Raw genomic sequence first — 27,590 nt, 5'->3', positions numbered from 1 at the left:
TAATCTTTACGGAAGCAGACTGCCACATCCTTCTCTCACAGAGCAGTTAGTGGGTTCGAACCACCAACCTTTTGGTTAGCAGCCGAGCATTTAACCACTGCACCACCAGGGCTCCTTCATGTCTTACTAGCAGGCATAATAACCAGGTCTAGAAAACCAGGAGCTTTCTCCTTTGTTTTTGTTGAGTGCCGTCAAGTTGATTGTGACTCATAGCAACTCCATATGACAGAGTAGAACTGCCCCCATAGGGTTTTCTAAGCTGTAATCTTTATGAGAGCAGATCACCAGGCCTTTCTCCAGAGGAGCCACTAATAGGTTCAAACCGCCAAACTTTCGGTTGGCAGCTGAGCACTTAACCATTGCACCACCAGGTTCCTTTTGTTGTTGTTAGGTGCCATAAAATCGATTTCCGACTCACAGTGACCCCAAGGGACAGAGCAGACCTGCCCCACAGGGTTTCCAAGGCTGTAAATATTTATGCATATCTTTTCTTATGCAGAACAGCTGCTGGGTTCAAACCACCAACTTTTCAGTTAGCAGCCGAGTGCTTAATCACTGCGCCAACAGAGCTTGTTTTCTTCTCTTATTAAGGTACAAAGTACAGAGTATCTTCTGAGTATCTTTCCTGTGCTAATTCATCTCATCCTCACAATCCTGTCAGTTAGGTAATATCATTAGCCTCATTTTACAGCCGAGTACACCGAGGCACACACAGGGTCAGTAGCTGGCCCAGGTCCCCACTGCTAAAACTCGGGGAGGGGTATGAAGGCAGTCAGTCTAGCTGATGGCAACCTTGTTAACCTTATCAGAGAGCAGAGCAGCAACAACAGTACCACCACCACGATGGTAGTGTTGCTGCATATACTCTGTGCAGTACTCAACCCTGGTGGCGTAGTGGCTAAGAGCCGCGGCTGCTAACCAATACGCTGGTAGTTTGAATTCACCAGGCACTCCTTGGAAACCCTATGGGGCAGTTCTACCCTGTCCTATACGGTTGCTATGAAATGGAATGCACTCGAAGGCAACAGGTTTGTTTGTTTTTTTGTTTTTTTAAGTGTTTCTTATTGTTTTTAAAGTCTGGAACCCTTTGAGAGAGTGATGAAAGCAACAAACTTTCTTCCCAGTAAAATCCCTACTGCAGAAACAATTTTTCACACAGTTGCAACAGGCTTCTGAAGTCTCTGCAACTTTCTACGGGCCTCCAATAAAGCTCCCTAAATGTAATATGGAAACCCTGGTGGCATAGTGGTTAAATGCTACGGCTGCTAAGCAAAAGGTCAGCAGTTCGAATCCGCTGGGTGCTCCTTGGATACTCTACGGGGCAGTTCTACTCTGTCCTGTAGGGTCGCTATGAGTCGGAATCGACTTGGCGGCAGTGTTTGGGGTTAAACATAATATATTCTACCCTCCATGCTAGACACTCACATGCCTCATAAGAATCCCATAAGAAATTTTACCTCTGTTTCATGTATTGGGGAACTGAGTTCAGGGAAATGAAGGCATCTGCCCAACGTCACACAGCTCCTAAAGGGCAGTACCTCAGTGTTCTTTCCACCCCAACAGGCTGCCTCTCAACTCAATCATCCAGAGTCACCAACTTCAGGGCATTACAAAACTAAAGGATTTACATGTCTAATCTTCTAGCAAGGAGCCCTTATGGCACAGTGGTTAAGTGCTCAGCTGCTAACTAAAAGGTCAGTGGCTCGAACCCACCAGCTGCTCCGCAGGAGAAAGATATGGGAGTCTGCTTCCGTAAAGATTACAGCCTTGGAAACCCTTTGGGGGAGTTTACTGTGTCCTATAGTGTCGCTATGAGACGGAATCGACTTGATGACAACAGATTTGGTTTCTGGTTTTGCAATATTCTGGCAGTGACAGTGTAATGGCTGCAGGACACTTGGAATCAAGACCTCATGTGTCATTTGTCTTTCGTGAAGAAAGGTGATTCTCCTTCACGAACTCCATAAGAGAATGTTTTATCAACACTCCACAGCAGCCTGGGCACTTACACAATGACCACTCTGTCTGTTTCCAGCCCAGTCAGACTTCCTACGCCAGCCAACGCCTGGTCTAGGGTATAGAAGTTACAGGCCAAACGTCAAAGCCGATGCATTTATCAATACAGTTCACCTGTGCCAAAGGTCATTTGATGTCAACTGAACCATCAACACATCTGCCAAGAGGACCATGAGCAAGGAGAAAACGAAAGCATCTGTCTGGCATCAAAGCAACTAACAAGCCCAGGCGAGTCACTGGTAACATCCAGACTATAGAATTCAGCTCTTGAATCACTGCAAATGAGAATCTGGGCATTGCAGCTTCTTGCCTAGAACAGATGGTGAGAACCACAAGGAATCCTTGAGACCAGCCTCCTCGCTTTACAGCTTGGGAAACTGAGGTGCAGAGCAGCAGAGGGACCCACTACCACCAAAGCCGGGATCAGAACCAAGCTTTCCTGATTCCCAAGCTAGTGTTCCTTCTACAACCCACTGCCTTCCTGACACAACTGAAAAAATAGGTGAAATTTCTCACTCCTTCACACCCTCAGGCAACTAACAGGAGCCCACCCTTGGGGAACTTAGTTTGACTGATTCTAAGGGAACACTCTATCGATTTTTCATGCTGGAAAAACTAGAATAAACATTAGTACATTCATTCACTCATTCTGCCATTCATTCATTCAACAAATGCTTCTTGAGCAACAACTACATGCCGGGCACTATTTTAGGCCCTGGGGAGATGGCAGTGAACCAACAGGTAAAGTCCCTGTCCTCAAGGAGCTCATATTCCAGTGGGGGGTACAGACAAATGATATGTACATCCAGGTCACGAGGGCTCTGAAACCTGCAGTCTTCAGCTGTGAGAAGTGACCTCTCTCCCCTCGGAACTCGGGGCACGTCTCCACAAGCTCCAAGGGAAACTGTTAGAGAGCCTCCCTTGGGGTGCTGACTGAGGACTGTCAGCAGCTTGAGAGGAGTGTCAGCGTCCAAGTCAACTCCAGACTCCTCACCCTGTGAGGCACAAAGGAGCCCTTTAAGAACTCCTCGTGCAAGGAAGGGACATTAGGAAGGAACAAGGCCCGCAGGAACGCACCACTGAATATATCGTAAGTGGCACTAAAGCTTTATATAGCTTTTCTCACAAGAGGAAGTGGGGAAATGACATCATTCCCTGCTGACAACTCTCCATAAAAAAAAAAATTTTTTTTTTTTCATAGGCAACCTTAAAATAAAAATCCAAGTGGACCCCAACTCTATCATCCTCCCACTCGGCTCTCCCCCTCACCTGCACCCAGCACTCTTCCCCCACCACCGCCTACCACCAAAACTGCCATTTCCTCCCTCCTTCAGGCCTCAGCTCCCATCACCAGAAAGAGATCCTCTGTCCTGACAACCCACCCTATAAGAGGTCCCTCGTGCTTCATCTCTCTAGCACCTGTCACGGTTTGCAAGGACTAGCTCCTCTGTCTGCTAAGTTCCATTACCGTTTGTCTTCCCCATTAGTCTGGCAGCTCCTGAGGGCAAGACTTGGGCTTCTTGTTCACCAGTGTACAAGCCAAGGTTAGCACAGTGCCTATCACATAGTAAGCACTGGCCATAAATGGTTTTCGAGTGAATGTAACAAAGAAAGGAAAAATGGAAAAAAATCTAATTAAAAAAAAAAGAAAATGCTCTTTACTCTTCTTCAAGAAAAGCACTACCCTGAGAGTTCTAAACTCCATTCACCTTTCGGCCATTTATTCAATGTATGACATCAAAACCAAACCAGTTGTTGTGGAGTCAATTCCAACTCACGGCAACCCCACGCATATCAGAGTAGATCTGTGCTCCACTGAGTTCTCGAAGGCTGATTTTTCAGAAGTAGAATGCCAGGCCTTTCTTCTGAAGCTCCTCTGGGTAGACTCACACCACCAACCTTTTGGTTAGCAGTCGAGCACAATAACCAACTGCACCATCCAGGGTCTAAACTCAATGCATGGCGATGGGCAGTTTCCTTAAGCTGTCTGAGTCCACCCTTCCTGCATAAATGAGAGCATTACAGTAAGTGATAGCTAAAGGCCTTTGTAAGTCTAAAAACAAGTAACAACAGAATCTACAAGTTTCAAATAGCAAAGGCAGACCCTGTGCCCCCAGGCACCTTGTCCAGCTTAGAGGCAGACATCAACAGCAGGACATCCCCCTTCGGCCATGTGTGAGCACTCACCCCACACTCACCCTGCTCTGACCCACACACTCGGTCTCGCAGCAGCCCTTCTGCAGGCGCCTTGTCAGCTTACAAGATCTATTCTTGCCTCCTCCTACTTCTAGCTTTCTGCCTGGGACTCATGGTGACATCACTGGATTCGCTGAACAGACCAAACTGAGGTCCTGCAGCCTGCAGTGTCAGACCTCAACATCAGAACCTGTTTGGCTTGTGCACACACTTCCAAGTCTCACACCCTAAAGACACAAGCAAAGTCAGAGAGAGACAGGGAGTGTTTATAGCGCCACAGGGCTCCTGACCCCGCGTAGCACTGGCAGAGAGCATTCAGGGCATTCAGGGCGCAGCCACTGAATAGCTCCTCCTTCAAAGGCACATGCAAAGGCAGGACTAGCCTGTCACAGTAATCAGGCTGTTAGGTCAGCCGATAGATGGGTGGATGGGTGGATGCCAATGAGTCGGCTCTGGTTCATGGCAACATTGTGTACCACTGGTCCTGCATCATCCTCACAATAGATGGCAGATTTGAGTTCTTCATTGTGATTGGCGTAATCATCTCACCGAGGGTCTCCTTGTACTTGTTGGCCCTCTACTTCACCAAATCTGATGTCCTCCACCAGCAACTGATCCCTGGTGGCCCTGGTGGTGCCGTGGTTAAGAGCTCAGGCTGCTAACCAAAAGACTGGCAGTTCGTCGTAGAAGGAAAACTAGATAACTGGGAGCTCCTAAAAATCAAACACTTATGCTCATCCAAAGACTTCATCAAAAGAGTAAAAAGACTACCTACAGACTGGGAAAAAGTTTTTAGCTATGACATTTCTGATCAGCGCCTGATCTCTAAAATCCACATGATACTGCAAAAACTCAACTGCAAAAAGACAAATAACCCAATTAAAAAGTGGGCAAAGGATATGAATAGACACTTCACTAAAGAAGGCATTCAGGTAGCTAACAGATATATGAGGAAATGTTCATGATCATTAGCCATTAGAGAAATACAGATCAAAACTACAATGAGATTTCACCTCACTCCAACAAGGCTGGCATTAATCCAAAAAACACAAAATAATAAATGTTGGAGAGGCTGTGGGGAGACTGGAACACTTATACACTGCTGGTGGGGATGTCGAAGGGTACAACCACTTTGGAAATCAATTTGGTGCTTCCTTAAAAAGCTAGAAATAGAACTCCCATACGATCCAGCAATCCCACTCCCTGGAATATATCCTAGAGAAATAAGAGCCTTTACACAAACAGATAAACGCACACCCATGTTTATTGCAGCACTGTTTACAATAGCAAAAACATGGAAGCAACCAAGGTGCCCATCAACAGATGAATGGATAAATAAATTACGGTATATTCACACAATGGAATACTACGCATCTATAAAGAACAGTGACAAATCTGTGAAATATTTCATAACATGGATGAACCTGGAAGGCATTATGCTGAGTGAAATTAGTTGCAAAAGGACAAATATTGTATAAGACCACTATTATAAGAACTTGAGAAATAGTTTAAACTGAGAAGAAAACATTCTTTTGTGGTTACGAGAGGGGGGAGGGAGGGAAGGTGGGAGGGCGTATTTACTAATTAGATAGTAGATAAGAACTACTTTAGGTGAAGGGAAAGACAGCACACAGTACAGGGGAGGTTAGCACAATTGGACTAAACCAAAAGCAAAGAAGTTTCCTGAATAAACTGAATGCTTCGAAGGCCAGCATAGCAGGGGCAGGGGTCTGGGGACCATGGTTTCAGGGGACATCTGAGTCAACTGGCATAATAAAGTCTATTAAGAAAACATTCTGCATCCCACTTTGAAGAGTGGCGTCTGGGGTCTTAAACGCTAGCAGGCAGCCATCTAAGATGCATCAATTGGTCTCAACCCACCTGGATCAAAGGAGAATGAAGAACACTAAGGACACAAGGCGATTACGAGCCCAAGAGACAGAAAGGGCCACATGAACCAGTGACTACATCATCCTGAGACCAGAAGAACTAGATGGTGCCCAGCTACAACCCATGACTGCCCTGACAGGGAACACAACAGAGAACCCCTGAGGGAGCAGGAGAGCAGTGGGGTGCAGACCCCAAATTCTCATAAGACTAGACTTAATGGTCTGACTGAGACTGGAAGGACCCCGGTGGTCATGGCCCCCAGACCTTCTGTTGCCCCAGGACAGGAACCATTCCTGAAGCCAACTCTTCAGACATGGATTGGACTGGACAATGGGTTGGAGAGGGATGCTGGTGAGGAGTGAGCTTCTTGGATCAGGTGGACACTTGAGACTATGTTGGCATCTCCTGCCTGGAGGGGAGACGAGAGGGTGGAGGGGGTTAGAAGCTGGGGAAAAGGATATGAAAAGGGAGAGTGCAGGGAGACAGCAGGCTGTCTCATTAGGGGGAGAGTAATTGGGAGTGTGTAGCAAGGGGTATATGGGTTTTTGTGTAAGAGACTGACTTGATTTGTAAACTTTCACTTAAAGCACAATAAAAATTATTTTTAAAAAAGACTGGCAGTTCGAATCCACCAGCCACTCCTCGGAAACCCTATGGGGCAGTTCTACTCTGTCCTATAGGGTCACTATGAGTCGGAGTTGACTCTACAGCAATGGGTTTTTTCATGACGTGTCCAAAGCAAGTAAGTCAGACAATGTCCTGTTGTGATTCATAAGCTTAGGGTTAGCTTATTAAAGAGGCAAAAACACTGGCTCCCAGAGTTTAGATGAAGATAGACAGGGTATAGAGTCAGATATTGGAGCCACAGACATGAAAGCCTTGGCTGACCTTGTGCCCTGTGTTCAGCCTCTGCCTCAGTGATTTTCCCATCTGTACAATGGGGGCAGTGATGTCCACACCTTGCAGGTCAGAGTAAAGCATGGATAAGCAGGAAGGATCTAGCACAATACCTGCTGCCTTACCACTGAATGAGTACCGATCTTCACCATAATTACTACTCACCACCATGGGCCACATGTCATCCTCACGGACCAAGTTTGTCTATTAAACAGCCTTACGTATTAGCTGCCTTCCTTTTTATCAAAGCCTGCCAATCACACAGAGCTAAATACTCCTGCCCAAAAGCATCTGCTAGTCTAAGAAGGCTCACCCACTCTGAGTCTGCATCGGCTTCCATTATGGTGGTTTGCAGAGCTTCTTCCTCACCTTGAACTCCCACATGCACCCTCTCGGGCCCCCAGGTGGGGATGCACAGGACTACTTAATTCAAAACGTTGTTGAAACATCATTGCCATCAATTAAATTTTAAAAAGCACTAATAAAATAAATAATTAAATAGAACTGTGAAACAGAAAAAGCAATTTTATTCCTCATAAAATCTGGTGTTTGCAGTAAGTCAGCTTAACCAACGAGTGGTGACAAAGTGGAGGGTAATTCTGTGCCAATTCCAAGACGGTTTGAAAAAGACTGTTAGGTGTTTGTAAAGGCATTAGAGGTTAACAACATGGATTTCTTATTATATTTAATTTCACTTCAAAAACATATGAGTTTCTTTTACTTCAATTCCAGTGTATTAAGCAGACTTCTTTTTACCCACCAAAATTATTCTCATGAAAAAGAGATGATCCTGAAGCGAAAAAAAAGAACTAAAAGTATTTGTATAATAACCACTGTATATTATGTCATGTAAATAGGAAAATAATAACCCAAAGTGAAATTCCCTGAACCATCTATAATGGAAAACATACCAAAGGTTGCAAACAAATAGCATGTGTTCCCGAAGGCAGAAAAGGAGGTGGAGAAAATGCAGAGTCTAGTTCCTGGACTACCCACCAGGGGGCAGCATTAACAGAGGAAACGTTGGTTGTTACCTGCTGTATCTCTGGGGTTAGTGGAAGGAGGGTGAATTATGAGGTGGAGAGGCAGCAACTTGCAGTGAGCAGCTGGTATGTATGAGAAGTCAGCCATTCACCTGGAGAAGAGGTGGAGCCGTTAGCTCTCAGCCCCCTCCCCAGTCCACATAGCTCCATGAGCAGCAGAGAGCAGAAGGTTTAATCCTATTCCTCCTGTTCTCACTCTCCTTTCTGAATCAGGCAGAACACCTAACACAAGGATAAAAGCTTCTGAAACTAAAAGATATAAACAACTCACACAGCGGGGGAAAGGGGGTAACAAATGTTAAACAAGAGCCTAGAGATGAGCTGCACCTCAAGGGAATGCACAGCCAACCACAAAGGGCCATTTTCCAGTTCGCAAAGTGCAAAAATGCAGTCAAACGTTAGCCACTAGTGCTGGTGAACTCTAGACATATTGGCAGTTCTCACACTATAGCAGCACGCTATCTCAGCACACGAAATGGCAGTTCATACCAAGTCCATAAATATGGGTATAACCTTTGGCTCACTAATTCCACAAATGGGAATTTATCACGAACAAACAAATTAATAATACGAAAACCAAAAACCAAACCCATCACCATCGAGTGGATTGTGACTCACAGAAAGTCTACAGGACAGAGTAGAACTGCCTCAAAGGGTTTCTAAGGCTGTCATCTTTATGGAGGCAGATTGCCACATCTTCCTCCTGCAGAGTGGCTGGTGGGTTCAAACAGTCAACCTTTCAGTTAGCAGCAGAGCACTTAACCACTGTGCCACCAGGGCTCCTTAATAATGATAACAGTGCCCAGTATTCTTAGATAGCACTTACTATAAGCCTAGAGTCCCTGGGTGGTACAAGCAGTTAACGAACTTGGTTACTGTCCAAAAGATAGGAGTGAGTCCATCCAGGGGTGCCTCTGAAGAAGTCCTGGCGATCTACTTCCAAAAAATCCGCCCTTGAAAATGGTATGGAACACATTTCTCCTCGTGTGGGCGTCATGAGTTGGAACTAATAATTTTTAATAGCAAGTGGTGTTTTTACTACAAGCCTAGCACTTTACAAGAAGCACTTCTCATTTTTTCCTCATTCAATAAAGAAACTCACTGCCAAAACACCTGGCTCCCCCCACCCCAAATAGCTTAGTAAATTGTAATAAAACGAACAATGGAATACAGCTATTCAATCTTATGACCAGTGTAAAAATGCTGCAATTCACCAACATGGGTCTGCCAAAGACTCCAGATAGCATCTCTTATCTGCACAGATACTTCAAGCACCAATGGACAACTGGATCATATGGCCCAAGGGGCAGAGTGGCTTTCACGGCAGCCTGAACCTGTTGTAGAGTCTCCTCTTGTTCTGCGCCCCACTTAAAACTAGCAGCTTTTTGAATCACTTGATAAATAGGCCAGAGCAGCACACTCAAATGAGGAATATGTTGCCTGCAAAATCCAAAGAGGCCCACTAGGCATTGTACCGCCTTTTTAGTTCCGTTCTGGGACCTCTCTGAAGAACAGTGGTGAAGGGAAATCCTCCCAGTGGGCAGAGCTTCGAGCAGTGCACCTGGTTGTTTGCTTTGCTTAGAAGGAGAAATGGCCAGATGTGCGACTATATACTGATTCATGGGCTGTGGCCAATGGCTTGGCTGGATAGTCAGGGACTTGAAAGGAACATGATTGGAAAATTAGAAACAAGGAGGTATGGGGATAGACGTCTTTGAATGGGCCAAAGAAATGAAGATATTTGTGTCTCATGTGAATGCTCACCAAAGGGTGACCTCGGCAGAGGAGGATTTCAACAATCACGTGGACAGGATGACACATTCTATGGAAACCAGTCATCCTCCTTCCCCAGCTGCTCCCATCATTGCTCAATGGGCTCATGAACAAAGTGGCCATGGGGCAGGAATGGAGGTTATATGTGGGCTCAGCAACATGGACTTCCACTCACCAAGGCCGACTTGGCTACAGACACTGCTGAGTGCCCAATCTGCCAGCAGCAGAGACCAACTCTGAGTCCCTGATATGGCACCATCCCTCGAGGTGATCAGCCAGCAACCTGGTGGCAAGTTGATTACATTGGACAACTGCCATCATGGAAAGGGCAGTGTTTTGTTCTTACTGGAATAGACACTTACTCTGGATATGGATTTGCCGTCCCTGCAAGCAATGCTTCTGCCAAAACTACCATCTGTGGACTTACAGAATGCTTTATCCACTGTCACGGTATCCCACACAGTATCGCTTCAGATCAAGCGACTCACTTCACACCAAATGAAGTGTGGCAACAAGCCCACACTCACAGAATTCACTGGTCTTTTCATGTTTTCCATCATCCTGAAGCAGCTGGCTTGACAGGACGATAGAACGGCCTTCTAAAGACACATTTATGATGCCGGCTAGGTGGCAATACCTTGCAGGGTTGGGGCTATACTCTTCAGGGGACTGTATATGCTCTAAAGTAGCATCCAACATATGGTACCATTTCTCCCATAGCCAGGATTCATGGGTTCAGGAATCAAGGGGTGGGAATAGGAGTGCCACCACTCACTATTACCACTAGTAACCCACTCACAAGATTTTTGCTTCCTGTCCCCGTGACCATATGCTCTGCAAGTCTAGAGGTCTTAGTTTCAAAGGGAGGAATGCTCCCATCTGGAGACACATCACTGATGCCATTGAACTGAAAGTAAGAATGCCACCTGGTCAACTTTGGGCTCCTTATGCCTCTGGATCAATAGGCAAAGAACGGAGTTACCATACTGGCTGGTGTGACTGATCCTGGTTACCAAGAGGAAATCGGATTGATAATGACATAATGGAGATAAATAAAAGTATGTCTGGAATGCAGGAGATCCCTCAGGGTGTCTCTTAGTACTACTATGCCCTGTGATTAAAGTCGATGGAAAACTACAGCAACCCAATTCCAACCATGACTACTAACGGCCCAGAACCTTCAGGAATGAAGGTTTGCGTCACCTCACCCAGGCAAAGAACCACAACTCGCTGAGATGCTTGCTGAGGGCAAAGGGAATACGGAATGCATGGTGGAAGAAGGTAGTTCTAAATACCAGTTACGACCATGTGACCAGTACAGAAACAAGGACTGTAATTGTTACGAGTATTTCTGCTTTGTATGTATATATCAGATATTTTTGTTTTCTTCACTTATAAAGTATAAGATGTAAAAAAGGCTAGTACATTTTCGGTTGTATGGGTGTTCATTGTATTATGTTAGGTGCAAATATGACTTTATAATTGTCTTTATTCAGAAATTACGTATGGTTTGGGAGATGTGTACAGGTGCCAGGATGACAAAGGGTGGACTGTGATGGTTAGGATTGTGTGTCAACTTGGCTGGGCCATGATTCTCAGCAATTTGGCAGTTATGATGTAATCTGACACTTGTATGATGTGATCACTTCCATGATGAGATTAGATATAATTTCCTTGGGTGTGTCATCTGGATCAAATATAAGTGGACATTCCGGAAAATCTTATAGATTTTTGCTTGCTCTGGATCCTGCAGCTAGCTCTTGTTCGTTTGATCTCCAGTTCTTGGGATTTGAGTTAGCAGCTTACCTGCTGATATTGGGATTCATCAATCTTCGCAACCTGAGAGCAAGAGCCCTGCTCTCTGACCTGCCAGTCTTGGGTTTGCCAGGGCCTGCAGCTACATGAATCAGGAGAAGCCTCTATCCTGATCCACAGACTTAGAACATTCCAGCTTCTACAACCACATGAGCCATTTTCTTGATATAAATCTCTCTATATATACATTTATACACTTTACTGGTTTTAATTCTCTAGAGAACCCAGCCTAAGACGTTGGGCCACAATTACCCTATCACACAGTCCCGTCCAATCGCCTAGGTAGGAGTTACAAGGCCATGGTTAGAAAGGCCATATTAAGTAATTCATTCCACCAGGACCAGCAAGATAATGAAAAAATGGATGACCAGGATACAATGTTATGACAGCACAATACAAACAAGCACATTAGTGACAGCTAACATTTATTGACTTTTAGCTTTAAGCCAAGTACTATTCTAAACACTTTCTGGTTAACCTTCACAATAACCATATAAAAAGGGTATTGATCCCATCCTGAAGTTATAGATAAGGAAAGAAATGTGCTGAGCAGTTCAAAACCACCCAGCTTGAACTTGAACTGGGCAGCCTAGCTTCCCAGCACGTCCCCAGCTATGATGCCGTATTTCGATTTTCTAAAGCCCCGTGTATGCTACAATTCCAATCAGGTACAGCTCTGTACACTCACAATCAGCAACTGCAAACTTACCTGCAAAATACAAAGTATCTCTGGGGCTGACTTATGGGTGTTTTGTTTTGCTCAAAACTGCTTTTACTGCTTTGCTAAATAATTGACTTTTTCATAATAGGCTTTTGTGCTTGCATAAGCACCAAAGAGCCTTGTAGAAAGAGAAAGCAACTTTATGGTGTACGGTCACATCACCTTCTCTTGGATAATAAATAACAACATGAACACACACCAAAAAAGTATCAGACCAAACCCTTTGCAGTTTCAGAGACACTCCGGAGGGGAAGGTTGCTTGGCAGAGGGCTTGACAATTCTAGCTCAGCGCCAAGGATTAAAGAGCAGGGCTTCAGTGCAATTACATGCAGAGGGAGTGGGAGCCACCTATCCCGAGTTACTAAGTGAAGCTGGGAGTGACTCAGCAGGTTGAGGAAAATGCTCACTGTTCACTGCTCCAGGGAGCACAGAGCAGAAAAGACCCCGCTGTCAGGCTCTTCAGGGGTTTGCGAGAGTCAAGTGTCTCCTCAAGGGCGAAATTCCACGTGCTTTACATCCTGGGGTGCGACTCTTAATCTGAAGCTGGATCACTCTTGGGGTACTCCGGACATCCCAGACAGACCGACTCTTCTTACTTCTCTTGCAGATGACACAGGAGTTGGGTGTGGGAGGAAGGGACCAAGGCAAACCACCCTCCACTCAACAATCCTCACCTCTTATCTGTGCTGGAACGAACACACACAGGGTGGACAATAGCACTATCCTCTGAAAGTACCCTGAAATTTACAGCTACTTCAGAAAACAGACTTCCCCCCCACAAACTCAATCACCCACAAACCCCATGACTCTAAAGGATTGAGGGTCAAAATGTGGATGTGGTGACATTTTTCTCCAGAGATACCAGTTGTAAACCCTGGATATCCCCTTACATGCCAAAGTTACCAAGGACTAAAACTGGATATACATTTTCAGACAATGTACGTGAAAAAACAAGAACAAACAGCCTAAATCCCTGCAATCAGCATTACTGTAGTGTGTTCAGAGGAATGTCCTTAACCACAATGCGTATGTAGGCCAGGAGCTTCCTCAAAGACAGAAAATGATTGAGGGCGACCACAGACCTGATCTAACTCCACCCCAGAGAGTGGCTGACAAAGCAAATGGCATTTACCTGAGATGCCAAGACGTCACCCCAGGGAGCAGGAAGCTGACTTCACAGTATAATGTTAGACACCCACTGGGTACACGAAGATGCTGGCATCCCTACATGTGGTGCTTAGAATGAGGCATCTACAAATTCACATCTGCTATCTCGGCGACACTGCCCTTAAAAAACGTAAATAAAGCAAAAATGGGCGTTCTTTAGTAGATGGGAACCCTGGTGGTGTAGTGGATAAGTGCTATGGCTGCTAACCAAGAGATCAGCAGTTTGAATCCACCAGGCATTCCTTGGAAACTCTAGGGGGCAGTTCTACTCTGTCCTATAGGGTCACTATAAGTCGAAATCAACTCGACAGCAATGGGCTTGGGCTTAGAGTAGATAGGAGTCCCTAGGCGGCAAAAATAGGCAAGAGCTCAGCTACTAACTAAAAGGCTGGCAATTCCAATCTACCCAAAAGCACCCCAAGAGGTCACTCTGAAACACATGGGGGCACCATGAGCTGGAATCAACTCAATGGCAACTGGCTAGGTTTTGGGGGTTTTTGGAATAGATGTACCTGAAGTTGGAAACCCTGGTGGCGTAGTGGTTAAGTGTTATAGCTGCTAACCAAAGGGTCAGCAGTTCGAATCTACCGGGCGCTCCTTGGAAACTCTATGGGGCAGTTCTGCTCTGTCCTATAGGGTCTCTATGAGTCGGAATGGACTCAACGGCACTGGGTTTGGTTTGGTTTTTTTTTTTTTTGTTACCTGAAGGGCAAAAGTCAAGGCGTAACCCATATAAAGACAGGTAGCTATAGATGCTGGAATAACAAGGCATTAAATAACAGTAAATCAGAGAAGGCAGGCCGTTCCTTTTCCTTTCTCTAATCCTTTTGGTTCTTCCAGGAAAAAAAGCCCAAGTTTGGCACACGGATATCTTCAACGCCTTTCCAATATTTGTGGTGTCCCTTTTCAACAAGGGAGCTAGACTCGGGTCAGAGCCTGGGCAAGCAGCGATATCCAGCCAGAACTTAGCATTGTTTCCTTTTCACTGTCTTTATTCTCACAGTGACTTACTATTTAAGTCAGCTAACAGTGCCTCTCCATCTACAGTAATGGTATACAGTTTGCTCTTTATATGAGTGTATTCTAGTTTTCTTTACATTATTAGAAAAAAAAAATTGGGTAGATAAGAGTATGGTGGTAAAAAAAAAAACAACTGAAACTTGGAAAACAGCAGCCCGCGTATTCTCCTACCCCATGTTCCCCTCTCGCTGGGTGATCCATAAATACTTCCTCATCTGAATTCAAGGCTGAGAAGTGCCACAATAAACCACATCATTTTCATCACACAAAGTGACACTGGCCATTCTCACCACACCAACATTACAGTGTCTATTTATTTCCTTTTTCACCCTTGAATCAGAGAATGTTGGTTGCCTCCCAAACTCCACTCTTCCTTCCTTAGCAGTGAAAACCCTGATTCTTCCTTTTTCTTTTTTAATCTGGGCACATTGGTCCTTTGTAGCCAGGGGATGTGCTGGGACTAACGCTGGTCAAAGATGTCAGTGAGATACATGTGCACCATCAGAGAGGGTCCCTTACAGTTGAGGGTCTTCGCATTTTGCAGACTATGGACTCATTCAGCAGTCTGGTGGAGCACATGGAGTCCATCTCAGAAACTGTTTTTAAGTACATAAAATTACAAAGGAAACCAATATATTGAAATAGAATTACTACGGATATTAAAAATAATAATATGGTATTATCACATTAAATAACTAGCAATTTTTTAACAGAAATGACATTCTGAGATTATTTCAAGTCACATTACAGTCGTTGCAGGTACCTGTGAACCTCTTGGTAACAACATCACCCATTTGCTAATACTCTTGCTGGCTGCTAATTGAAGGAAATGCTAATTTTCAGTTAGCACTTAGTGAAAAAGGTTTTATTTTTTCCCATCCAAGTTCGGGCCCTGAATCCCACCTTTGAAAAGGGAGGCAGTCTCTTCTTTGCCTCTTCTCTTTCATGCTAGCTGGGATAAGAATGGGATGGCTGGAGCTAAAATAGCTATCTTGGACTACGAGGCAGGACAGAAAGAGATCAGGTCTCTGATGACCGTGGGGCCAACACCAGTCCCAGCCTGCATACTTCTGCACAGAGAGATGAATTTCTCTCACATGCAGTCTCAGTTGGTTGGTTCCTTGTTATATAAAGTCCCCCGAACACAACCTTAACTGCTGTACCTCTTTTTACTGGATGGTAGGGGTTCTTGGAAGCAGTTTGAACCTGATCATTAGCAGCCTTTATTCTTGAGAGACATACTCTTCTCTACTTACAAAAGAAAACTCCTCTAGGGTCATAAAGTAAAATGAACTAGAACACTTCCTCTGTAACTGACTGCCTTGCAGGAGGCAAACCAGAAGCTTCCCTTCCAACTAACAGCTGCTCCATCCCTGATGTGTGTCCTTTAGAATACGCACATGGTCAAGCATTGCATGTTAATACACAGTTCAGGAGGCCCACAACCACAAGCCAAACTTTATGTTAAGCACACACTTCAAGTCCACAGCCACGTACACATGCCCCTGACTTTGTCCCATATCCCGCAGCCTCCTGGGGCCAGCATACAGGCAGTGCAGTGACATGCAGACCCAGAAGTCGTGCCAGAGTTGGTGGAGGTGGCTCAGGAAGTACTTACTAATTGTCATTGACTCTGGGACCGAGGCAGAAGGCAACAGGCTGCTCAGAGGACTTCCTTGGCCTGGGGGACTGGCTTCCACACTGGAAAAAAGAAGGCAGAAGAAAGTTAGATTCAACCACTTAAAATGTACAACCTCACCATTCAAAACACTAGGTGATAAGTTTAATTATATACTAGAAGGAGCAGAGGCAGCCAATTTAAAACTATATTTACAAAGAGTTTGCAACATGAAAAAAATAGAGTTTAATATCTTTTGTGAAAACAGCACATGTGCACACATGCACGTGCATACATACGTATGTACGTACGTACGTGCACACACTACTAGGAGGAAAAGTGCCAGAGATAGACAATCTAATGGAGTTGGAGGTTAAAGATGGTATTTTTTTCATTCACTGCTGAAAATTTTGCAAATTTTCTAAAATGAAGGAAAGAGGACTCAGAGCCTGGGATGGGTCTGGTGACACCTGTCCTTCCTGACACTGCATTGGTTGGGACAGGCCTCCTAGAGGTGGTGCCATTTTGGTAAGGCAAGACCATAGCACCAAGCATGGTTTGCGGTAGTCAATAACTCCCAACCTAGGGCTAAAGTTGAAAATATAGACATGATATTAAACCATGGGACACCAAATTAACCCAAGAAAAGGACAAAGCGGGGAAAAAAAAGAGTAAGAGCAACAAAGATCATGGTGAGATCAAGGAGACTTTGAGGCCTGTCTAATGCTCTTCACCCAACAGCCAATGACTTTGGGCAACTCAGTTTCCCTTTGAAATACTTTTGTATGGAGAGTAAAGAAGACCTACATAGTGCTTTCTTGTACGCCAGACAGTGTACTAGGCACTTCACAAATATTATATAATATCTACATAGCTTGTAAATGTTAAACATAAATATTAACTCATTTAATCCACCCAGCAACCCTATTATTATCCTAATAATAACTGACAGGTGAAGAAACTGAGGCACAAAATGGTTAGCTAACTCGCCCAAGGTCGCGCAGTTAGCAAATGGGCCAACTGGGATTCGAACCCAGACGGTCTGGCTCCAGAGCCCACACTCTTGAGCACTACAATATGCTACCTTAAGCTTCCTTTTCTGTGGAAGACAGCAGACACCAAAGCTGCTATTTCCCGAGCTTGTACAGTGGCAGACACTGGGCCAGGTCCTGTAGTCCTCTCCTGAATCCTCACAACACAAAGTTGACAGACTTATTGCCTCATTTTACAAAAGGGGAAACTGGGATCAAGAGCAGGAGTGGTGGCAAACTATAGCCCACAGGCCAATTCCAGCCTACAACCTGCTGTTTTTTTTTTTTTCTTTCTTTCTTTCTTTCTTTTCTTCAACTTTAGATGAAGGTTTACAGAACAAAGCAGTTTCTCATTAAACAGTTAGTACACACATTGTTGTATGACATTGTTTAACAACCCCACAACATGTCAACACTCTCCCTTCTCAACCCTGGGTTTCCTATTACCAGCTTTCCTGTTCCCTCCTGCCTTCCAGTCCCTGCCCCAGGCCTGGTATGCCCCTTTAGTCTTGTTTTGTTCCATGGGTCTGTTCAATCTTTGACTGAAGGGTGAACCTCAGGAGTGGCCTCATTACTGAGTTGTAAGGGTGTCTGGGAGCCATACTCTGAGGGTTTCTCCATCTCTGTCAGCCCAGCAAGTCTGGTCTTTTTTTTTTTTTGAGCTAGAGTTTTGTTCTACATTTTTCTCCAGCTCTGTGCGGGACCCTCTATTGTGATCCCCGTGAGAACAGTCAGTGGTGGTAGCCGGGCACCATCTAGTTGTACTGGACTCAATCTCCACCACCTGCTTTTATAAATAAGGTTTTATTGGAACACAGTCATGCCCATCTGTTTCTGTACTGTATAACACTGCTTTTATGATACAACAGCAGGGTTGAGTAGTTTTAACAGAGATCACACAGCCCGCAAAGCCTAAAGTACTCACTGTCTTGACCTTTACAGAAAAAGTTTGCCAGCCCCTGGTCTAGAGTGACAAAGGAACTTGCCTAAGGCCAAAGAATGAGTAAAAGTGTTAGATGTCATATTTTCCAGTTCTGTCTCAATGTACAGTTTTCCAAAGTAACAGGGACCAAAGATGACTTCAGAAAGTACAAGGATGTTCATGCTAAACACTGGATCACATAGTCATTTTCAATTTTCTTTTCACCTTTCAATAAGGTCAAAAAAGTACAAGTCTCATTGTAATGACAACGCATCTTCTACACCTCTTCAGCCAGCAAGACTAGGGTTAGTGAACTGTAGTTTTCACGTATAAAGCAATGGCTCTCAAACAGAAGCGCTTCTACCCCTCAGGGGACATTTGGCAACGTCTGCAGTCATTTTCGGGTGCTATTGGTATCTAGAAGGTAGAGGCCAAGGATACTGCTAAACATCCTACAGTGCACAGGACAGCCCCCCACAACAAAGACTTATCTGGCCCAAAATGTCAACAGTGCTAAGTGGAGAAACCCTAGTGCCCAGTTTTCCAGCTGCCTTCTGTTTGCACCAGTGACATTGGTTTTCCACTGGAAAAAATTAAGCCAACAATGAGAGAGGATGTACCCAGATATGGTCTGAAAAATGTAAAGCATAAAGGTGGTGTGCAAGTGAAGTTTGACACATACTGTGCCTTATCCAGTCTCTCTGAGGGCAAGATGATCTAAGATCCTTGGCCACTTCACACTCTGTGACGTAAGACTACATCTGAACACGAATGTGAAGTGAAGACCTGCCCTTTAACCCTAGCTTTACAAAAGAATGAAACGCAGACTCATGAATTAAATGCAGAGTCGATCCCAAAGACAATGTGGGTTTGTAACACTGACCTGTACCTGCTCCCAGGGTTAGTGAGGCCGTGCTCCTCCGGGCCTGTCCCATTCTCCAGGCTTCCAGCAGGGACACCTGAGGCACAAAGAAGAAGTCAGATGTTTTCATCCCATTTTCTCTGTGAGACAAGGATACAGTGCAGACATTGGCTCATCTGCCAAATCAGTTGACTTCAATTTTTCCTCATCTGTGCCCTGGATTCTAATCCGCTGTCCAGCTCAGTTTTTCAGCCATCATCTCAGATTTGGCATCAGGCATTGATAGCACTACACTCCCACTTAAACTGTGACCTTTTTGACCCTGAACCACCTAGAATCATGCCAGAAGTCCCTATTCACAGCCAACCTCAGAATTAGGGAATAAGAAATCCACTTTTTGGCAGGCTGAACTGTTCCTGACTGTAGTTGCTCGAGAGTGACACTAGAGGGCAGCATGGCCCAATGACTGAGAGTGTCAAAACCAAGTCACTGCTGCTTTCTAAAAAGCCACCATCCCTGAATGAAGTGGCATTTGGGAAAGGCATTCACAAGAAGTGAGACTAGAAATAATCTCTAGAACCAACAGGTGAGAGGCATTAACGATTTCCATAAAGGTATTAGCTGCTGCTGCTATCTCCTTCCAGGAAAAAGCGCACAAGCCTTATCTGGTCCAAAATCCACAAGGCTTAGGTGGGACGGAGACATTAAGCGAGGCCAATAACACCAAGGAGAACATTTGCTCGTTCAGGAAACTTGTCGTTTGTCAATGCCCACCACAGAACCAGAGGCACAGAGACAAAAGGACCAGGCCTCGCTATTCCCCAACTCTATCCATGGCAGCCTCCTCCATGCCAGCTCTGTCCCCTCAATCTCTTCCCTTGCTTGGTTCAGTCATGCTCAAGATTTCCCAGGCATACGGGGGAAAACAGTGTCTTTTACCCTTTTCTGCTGACCAGCTGTCCCCAGCCAAGCTGGTCTGCTCACTCCTAACTCTTTCAAGAAGTTAAAAGGTTGAAATGAACAGTGTCTGCTTCTCCACCTTCCTTTCTTGCTACCTAGTATTGTGCTTAGTTCAAGAGCCTGGGCCCATCTGCTGGCTCAAGTCCCCGCTCTCCCACTTTAATTCAGCAAGTACTAGCTGCTTTGAGCCTAAGCATCTACGAAACAGGATGATACTAGCACCTACCATATACCATTTGAATAATCTCTACCACATAATTTTGCATTTTCATATATGTAAAACTCAATGAGAATACTCAATGAATGGTGGCAGTCTGCTTCCGTAGAGATTATAGCCTTAGAAACCCTATGGGGCAGTTCTACTCTGTCCTATACAGTTGCTATGAGTCAGAATTGACTCGACAGCAATGGGTTTTTTAAGGAGTCTTTGCAGCAGGTCCCCCAGTTCTGTCTCACCCTCTCCAGCCTAACTTACACAGGGCAGCCAGATTCCACTCCTTGAGGCAAAGACAAGGGCTCCAAAACTCACAATAGGAATCCATGGCCAGAACAATGGCCTACATCACCTGCTGGGCATTCAAGGTGCTATGCCAAGTTGGCCCAAGCGTACTTCACACCAGTCCCTCTGTAACGAACCAGCAGGACTGGCTTGTAGAGTGCTTGGCAGCAGTACGGCACATCACACAATCACAGAGACACAGCCTGTGTCATCCGTCCTCGAGGCCCTCCATGAGGCAGGCACTATTAGTAACTTAATTTTAGAGACAAGGAACCAGACCCAGAGGATTTAAGTAACGTGTCCTCAATCACCCAGTTAACAAGGGCAAGGATTTGAACCCTGGTGTGCCCGCCTGCAGAGCTGAGCCCTCCCCTCTTCAGCCCACAGTCTCTCATCAATGGATCTGAGTCACTAGCTTTTCCCGTCCATGTCCCTGGCATTCCTGTCTCCATCCCTTTGTCCACACTTGGTATCATTTTCCAGCCACCACACAATCACTCCCACAGCTACCCACCTCACATCCTACCACATCCATTCCCTCGTCCATCCTACAAGGTTCAATGAGCTCCCCCTGTGGGGTGGTAGTGGCTGGGGCAGGGGCACAATGGCAGCAAGACAGATGGCCTCTGCCCTCGTGGCCCACACAGTCTAGTTGGGAGAGAGCCATTAGTCAGGTAACTCACAAACATAATTACAGACTGAGGTGAGCATAGTGAAGACAGACAAGTCATCGCAACAGCATGAACACAAGGCCTCACCTGACTGTGGAGGGTCAGAGAGCAACACCTGAGCTGCCACCTGAAGGACACACACCAGAGTGTGGAAAGCAGGAAGTGCATGAGGAGAGAAAAGGTGCAGCTCAGCTAAGTGAGCAGGAGCAGCCAGCATGACTGGGGTACCGAGCAAACAGGAAATGGGAAGAAAGGAGGCTGGAGGGGTTAGCTGGGGCCTGGGTGGCCACAGCGTAGATTCTGGATTTTATCCTAAGTGCAACGGAACGGTTTGGAGCAGAGGAATGATGCAATCTGATTTATGTTCTAAAAGGTCACTCTGCCATCTGGAGCAAGAGAGAATGAAAAAACCAAAGACACAAGGGAAGACTAGTCCAAAGGACTAATGGACCACAACTACCACAGCCTCCACCAGACTGAGTCCAGCACAACTAGATGGTACCCAGCTACCACCAGTGACTGCTCTGACAGGGCTCACAACAGGGAGTTCCAGACAGAGCTGGAGAAAAACGTAGAACAAATTATAACTCACAGAAGAAGACCAGACTTACTGGTCTGACAGAGACTGGAGAAACCCCAAGAATATGGTCCCCTGGCACCTTTATAGCTCAGTACTTAAGTCACTCCTGAGGTTCACCCTTCAGCCGAAGATTAGACAGGCCCATGAAACAAAACGAGACTAAATGGGCACATCGGCCCAGGGGCAAGGATGAGAAGGCAGGAGGGAACAGGAAAGCTGATCACAAGGATCCTAAGGTTGAGAATAGGAAAGTGCTGACATGTTGTGGGGTTGGCAGTCAAGGTCACAAAACAATGTGTATTAATTGTTTAATGAGAAAACTAATTTGCTGTTTAAATATTCATCTAAAGTACAATTAAAGAAAAAAAAGATCACTCTGGTTGCTGAACGGAGAAAGGCCAGGGTGGGGAGCAAGGATAGAAGTGGGGAGGGCTGTAGAGAAGCTATTTTGCAACAGTCTAAGCAAGAGATAATGATGAATTAGAATCAGACCACGAAAGGATTCAGACTACACTGTGACCAGCCATTCCTTGCTCTTTTGCGTCAATTAAAATGACGTCCTCTCCTTGCATGTAAAACTCCTGATGGGATTTACTTCTGAATTCTCAGAGCCTGGCATTGTGCCAGAAATGCCCAATGACTGAATAGAAAAAAAAAAAAAAAACCCAAATGGCACATGGCCCATATGTGTGGGTTAGGAGCCACACACAACGCAGCACTGGGCCAGCCCACCACGATATCCTGACATTCACAATCACCATCTGAGGGCCGAGCTCTAAAATCCACCATTTCAGATTATAGCAGGGCGACAAAAGCCCTTCCTCAGCCTCAACAACTCCAAAAACCCAGTAGTAGGATAATGCGAAGTTGAAGAACTTTAGACTCAATGGGGGAATAAAGAGCTCAAGGGTCTGAGGCTTCAAATGAACCTAAGAGAGTGCTCAGAAACAGGTTTTGCACTTGCTAAAACCCAGCACTAAGCACAGGACCCTCAGAGATGAGAGGTGCAATGATGTTAGCATATCTCACATAAGTGCTCTTAGTTGCCATCTAGTCTACTCCAGCTCGTGGCGACCTAACACACAACAGAGCAAAACGTTGCCCCGTCCTGCACCACCCTCAGGATCATTGGTATGTTTGAGTCCGCTGTTGTGGCTACTGTGTCAACCCATCTCGTTGAGGGTTTCCCTTGTTTTCACTCACCCTCTACTTTACCAAACATGACGTCCTTTTCTAGCAATTGAGACTACAACTCACTTGCTTTGGACATGTCATCAGGAAAACCAATCAGATGAGCGGTGATAGGTATTTTTCACCTCCATTTATCACTCCCATTTGGAAGAATCTTTGGACGTTCCCCTTCTATCACTTGCAGTTTCAAGGAGATGCTGGTAAACTGTCTCATTCCATTGTAGGCAACATTCCCACCAGGAGGCATTGCTGACTCTCTAGCACTCCACCTGCTTGGCCGGGTCTTGTGTTGTAACCCTGGGCTGGGGCACCCTTTCCCCAAGTCTTCCCTTAACCCCAGAAATGGGGCTCCAGAGGAGAGCCCCCTAAATGGCAGAGCGCTCCGTCTCCCAGGTCCCCACACAGTTCTGTGTCCAAGGTCCCCTTTTCAGATGCGTCCTCCCTCCCAAGACGTAGCTGCAAAAACCATTCATCCCACTCAGCCCTGTAAACCACTTCTCTTTTTATCCCCAACCGTTCCTCCCTTCCTCTTTCTCAAAATACCCCCAACAGCAGTGACTGTGAAGGAACCAATACTGTCAAAGAGGACCAAAAAGTCTTCCCAGGCCTCTGCGTAGGAAAACCAAAGCCCATTGCCATCGAGTCAATTCCGACTCATAGCAACCCTGTAGGACAGAGCAGAACTGTCCCAAAGAGTTTCCAAGGCTGTAATCTTTATAGAAGCAGACTGCCACATCTTCCTCCCATGGAGCAGCTGGTGGGTTTGAACCACCGAGCTTTTGGATAGCAGCCGAGTGCTTAACCACTATGCCACCAGGTCTCCCTCTTTTTTGAGCAAAGTCACGATTAAAGTAGCAGAATGGCTTCCCAGCCAGAATTACAGAGAAAGTGTAAACGTCACTAAAATGGAAGAGTGCCCATCAGAAGGGACCTGAGTCAGAAACAGAGGTGAGGAAAAAGGAGTCTTCGAGAAGAATGCTGGCAGGACCCGCCCAGGGCTGCCCAGGGAAGGTGCCTCAGAGGGCAGGCCGCATCTCAGAACCACCCAGCCATGTGCCTCCTTGGAAACGGGTATCAGGCCAGGAGGGTCTGGATGTGACGCAGCACTCCAACCAGGTAACCAACCCCTAGGCTCTGACTCCAGATCTTTGGGCACTACTGAAATACTGTGCCTTCCCTTGCAATGTTCCTCCCACCATGAGTCTGCCCCCAGGCTGTCACGAGCTTCTAGAGCTCCTGACAGCCTTGTCATTACCAGAGTAAATTAAAAAGAGGGCAGGCTGGCTTATGCACACCAACTCTGGTAAGTATCACTGAGGGAAGCTGGAGCTTGGAGTCCTGTCAATGATAACAAGATGGAGCCCCTGAGTCTTCAAGGCTGACAGCCAGATGTGGGGCCAGAGGAATCTACCAGAGGGAAGTCTTCTCCCAGGGATTCTGAGGCCAGCCAGGAGCCACTCTCCCTGGAGACACTAGTCTGCAGGAAGCCCAGGACGGGAGGAAGAATGCCAGTGATAAGACTAAATCCCAAATTGAGCGGCAAACAGCAATGCCCCAGGAGCAAGAGCCAACAGCCTCACGGTCTAATGGCTTATAGGAGCCCAGCTAAGATATCAAGGTGCCACGTGCAGGAAACTGCTGGTTGCATGCACCTTACAGCCCAGAAACAAGCTTGGTAGGGAGCAAGAGGAGGTAAGGAGGGGACTGGATGTGAGCTGGAGGCTGTGAACAAGGATTCAAACCTCTCCAGTGGTCTTAGACATGCCCCTGTCCCCTCTCTCAGAAAATCCCCCATGCTCACACTGCTGCTGGATGGGCAATGGCAAGGCAACCATGCCTCTAGCTGTCTGGCCCAAGGATGGTCACCTGAGTGAAAGGGGCTGGCTAACACTGGCCAGACATAGGACTTCTGTGGCCTGGCCTCCAGACATGAACTTGCCAATCAGACTGTCCCTCTCTGGGGACTTCGACTGAGGCCCACAGAGAGAAGTTCCAGTTGGTAGGGAAGATCATGTGGCTAAGGCCAAGGACAGGCTAAAAGGGGAGAGGGTGAGAATGGCAAGGAACAAAGACAGGCTAGGGCAGAGAGAGGAGAGGAGGGCAGAGAGCCATGAGGAAGCATAGAAAAGAGGGGTGAGAACAACGGCAAAATCCACCAAGCGAGAAGTTTCCCCTCCATTCCAGAGTCCCAGCTCTTGGGCCTGCAGACAACCACAAAATGTCCTATCACTACAACCATTTATGGTTAGATTTCACAGGGTTTTGCATGCACCTGGGCCTTTTCCCCGGTCATGGAAACTTCACCACAACCCTGAGAGGAAGGGATATAACAACCGCCCCCTCCTCACGGCACTGTGGTGAAGGGTCAGTGAGTTAATCCTGGTCACTCACTCAGTCTTATGTGGGCTGTCATCATTATTATCAACATCCCACTTTCTAGGTAACGAGACCGAGACTGACAGACATTAAGTAGCTTAGCCACATACTCCAATCAGCCTCATTTTATAGCTGGGAATAGTGACACAGAGCAGTAACTTGCCTGTGCTCACACCACGTTCTAGGGACTGGATCTGAGCCTACTCTATACTGCTGCCAGTAAATGTCCCCATGCCATCTCTTTCCTGAAGCTAGTTTGAGTAGTTTCTGTTCCCTGCCAAGTGACAACAATGACAGCCTACCATTCAGTTCTGGATTTCAACAGCTTCCTAAGCAGTCAGGTGGGTCCCAGTCACAGTTTCCTAAATCTGGGCCTAGGAACAGGCATTTGCTTCCTGGGAAAATGAGAAGGGAGCGTACGTGGGTTGGGCCACGTCCTCTCTAACCGGGGGCTGCCGTGGGGGCAGTGAGGGGGAACTGACCACTCCTCTGTGCTGAGCACTATGCCAGGTGCACTGCACACCCAGCCCCAAAGGGCCAGCGGGGCTCTTCCCCATCCCGTTACCCGCTCTAGCTAAACAATAACAAACCACACGTGAGCGTGCTCACCTGTGCGGAATGGTACAGAAACGCTTACCCATAACCAAGGTAGGCTTTAACCAAGCGACTCCCTGATCCCCCAAGCACTTTTCTGCAAAGGGTGCTGGGGCCTTTATAGGTACGAGCTCAGTGACCTTCTCCCTTCTAAACCAACCCAAAACCCATTGCTGTCGAGTCAATTCTGACTCATAGCAACAAATAATGGGCAGTATCTATAGACAACTTTTACACAACCAAGTTCAGCAAATCAGTGGGGAGAAAACAAACAGGCCTAGAACTCCCTGGTCACCTGGGAGCTGGTTCAGCCCAACACTTGCTCAGCCGAGAGCCCCTCAACATCCCAGCTTCAGCAGGAAAGAGTGGCTAAACCCCTTTACTTCTGAATCTTAACAACCCCCCTTCACCTTGAGCTCCTGTGGCTCCGTGCTCCTATTCCTACCTCAAGAGGTAACTCAGACACACCCGAGGGTTCTCAGGGCCAACACTCTCATTGGAGGAAAAGAGCAAAGAGGAAACACCCACCTGCTGGGCTGTAGGAGCCCACTCCACTGACAGGAAAGAGGACATCCGAGTCACCATGCAGCACCTGCAGCGGGGCCCAGCTGTGCACCGGAGAGAGGCAGGGGTTCCCATCCAGAGGCCTAAGGTGAGAGAACATAGCTGCGTGACAGGGCGAGGAGCCCACCCAGCCTTCTGTGGGTTCCCTCTTGGGAACTGCCCAACTGTGAGGAGGCTGAGAACAGAAGGGGCCCCAGGCTGGGTTTCGGGAGTGTGCAGTCTGGATCCAGACCCCGTGCATTCATTCTGCCCGGTGCTGACTGAGCCTGCTCTGTGCCAGACACTGTGCCTACTACCAGGGGCAAAAGAGCACGCAGTCTTCATCCTGCCTTCATGGAGCTTACAGTCTGCTGGAGGACATGGATGTGAATCAAACAATCATCCAAAAAGGTGTAAGTGCAGCTCAGAAGGAAGATGCATGGAGCATGAGAGTGTAAAACAGGAAGCACCGAGCTGGTCACGAGGGCCAGGAGGACTTCCTTGAAGAAGTGAAGGGTGGGCAGAGAGTGAAGGAAGCACAGGAGTTAACTGGGTGAAGGGGACAAGAGAGAGGGCTGGAGGGAGAGGGAACAGCATGTGCAAAGTGCTGAAGCAGAAGGAAGCGCCAAGTATTCCAGGTTCTCCAATGATGGCAGCCCTGTGAACCCTGGCTAGAGTCACTTGGCCTTGATGGTTCTCAGACCCTCGCGGGTAAAAGGACAGAATCAGACCAGATCATTTCTGGGTCCCTTCCAAGAAAGAGGGGCAGCTCAAATATTAACCAGGATCATATGACCTGTTATACTGTCACCCTATCTATAAAGTGCAAAACTAACATGTCTGCTTTTTCCAAAGGCTTGTTTTAAAGAGGATTCACCCACTGTAGCATTTGCCTCCGGGCAATTAGGAAACACTAATTAATACCAGTATGTATTGTGTAGTACTTTAAAGTTTACAAAATCACTTTGTAACTCGGCTGATGAAGACGACAAAAGCAGATCATAATTATAACCACTGAATAATGAGAGAGAAAAGGGAGAAAGCGGGAAGGGGGGAAGCAGGGAGGGAGGAAGGGAGAGATGAAGGGAGGAATGAACCGTGAAGAGAGAAATATTTTAGGCTTAGTGGGCCACAGTCTCTACAGTACATTCTTCTCTGTGCTGTTTTTCGTTTGTTTGTTTGTAACAACCCTTTAAAATGTAGCA

At 46.4% G+C, this 27,590-nt stretch overlaps 1 protein-coding gene across 17 annotated transcripts in view; it reads right to left on the bottom strand.

Annotated features, from left to right (window-relative positions):
- SNX29 (sorting nexin 29) overlaps positions 1-27,590 on the bottom strand; it is a 662,332-nt gene that overhangs the window by 481,539 nt on the left and 153,203 nt on the right. For all 17 annotated transcript variants that reach the window (XR_002787578.2, XR_010323633.1, XR_010323635.1 and 14 more), the window contains 3 exons: positions 26,371-26,489; positions 18,993-19,068; positions 16,157-16,239 (listed from right to left, as the gene is read on the bottom strand). Coding sequence is in view for 12 of the 17 variants with exons in the window: in XM_064295605.1 (XP_064151675.1) it covers positions 16,157-16,239; positions 18,993-19,068; positions 26,371-26,489 (278 nt within the window). In the remaining 5 variants the exon portion in view is untranslated. The remainder of the gene's footprint in view (positions 1-16,156; positions 16,240-18,992; positions 19,069-26,370; positions 26,490-27,590) is intronic.

Source organism: Loxodonta africana, chromosome 12, assembly GCF_030014295.1.
Source record: "Loxodonta africana isolate mLoxAfr1 chromosome 12, mLoxAfr1.hap2, whole genome shotgun sequence".
Lineage (NCBI taxonomy): Eukaryota > Metazoa > Chordata > Mammalia > Proboscidea > Elephantidae > Loxodonta > Loxodonta africana.
This window is presented reverse-complemented; position numbering and strand designations above follow the sequence as displayed.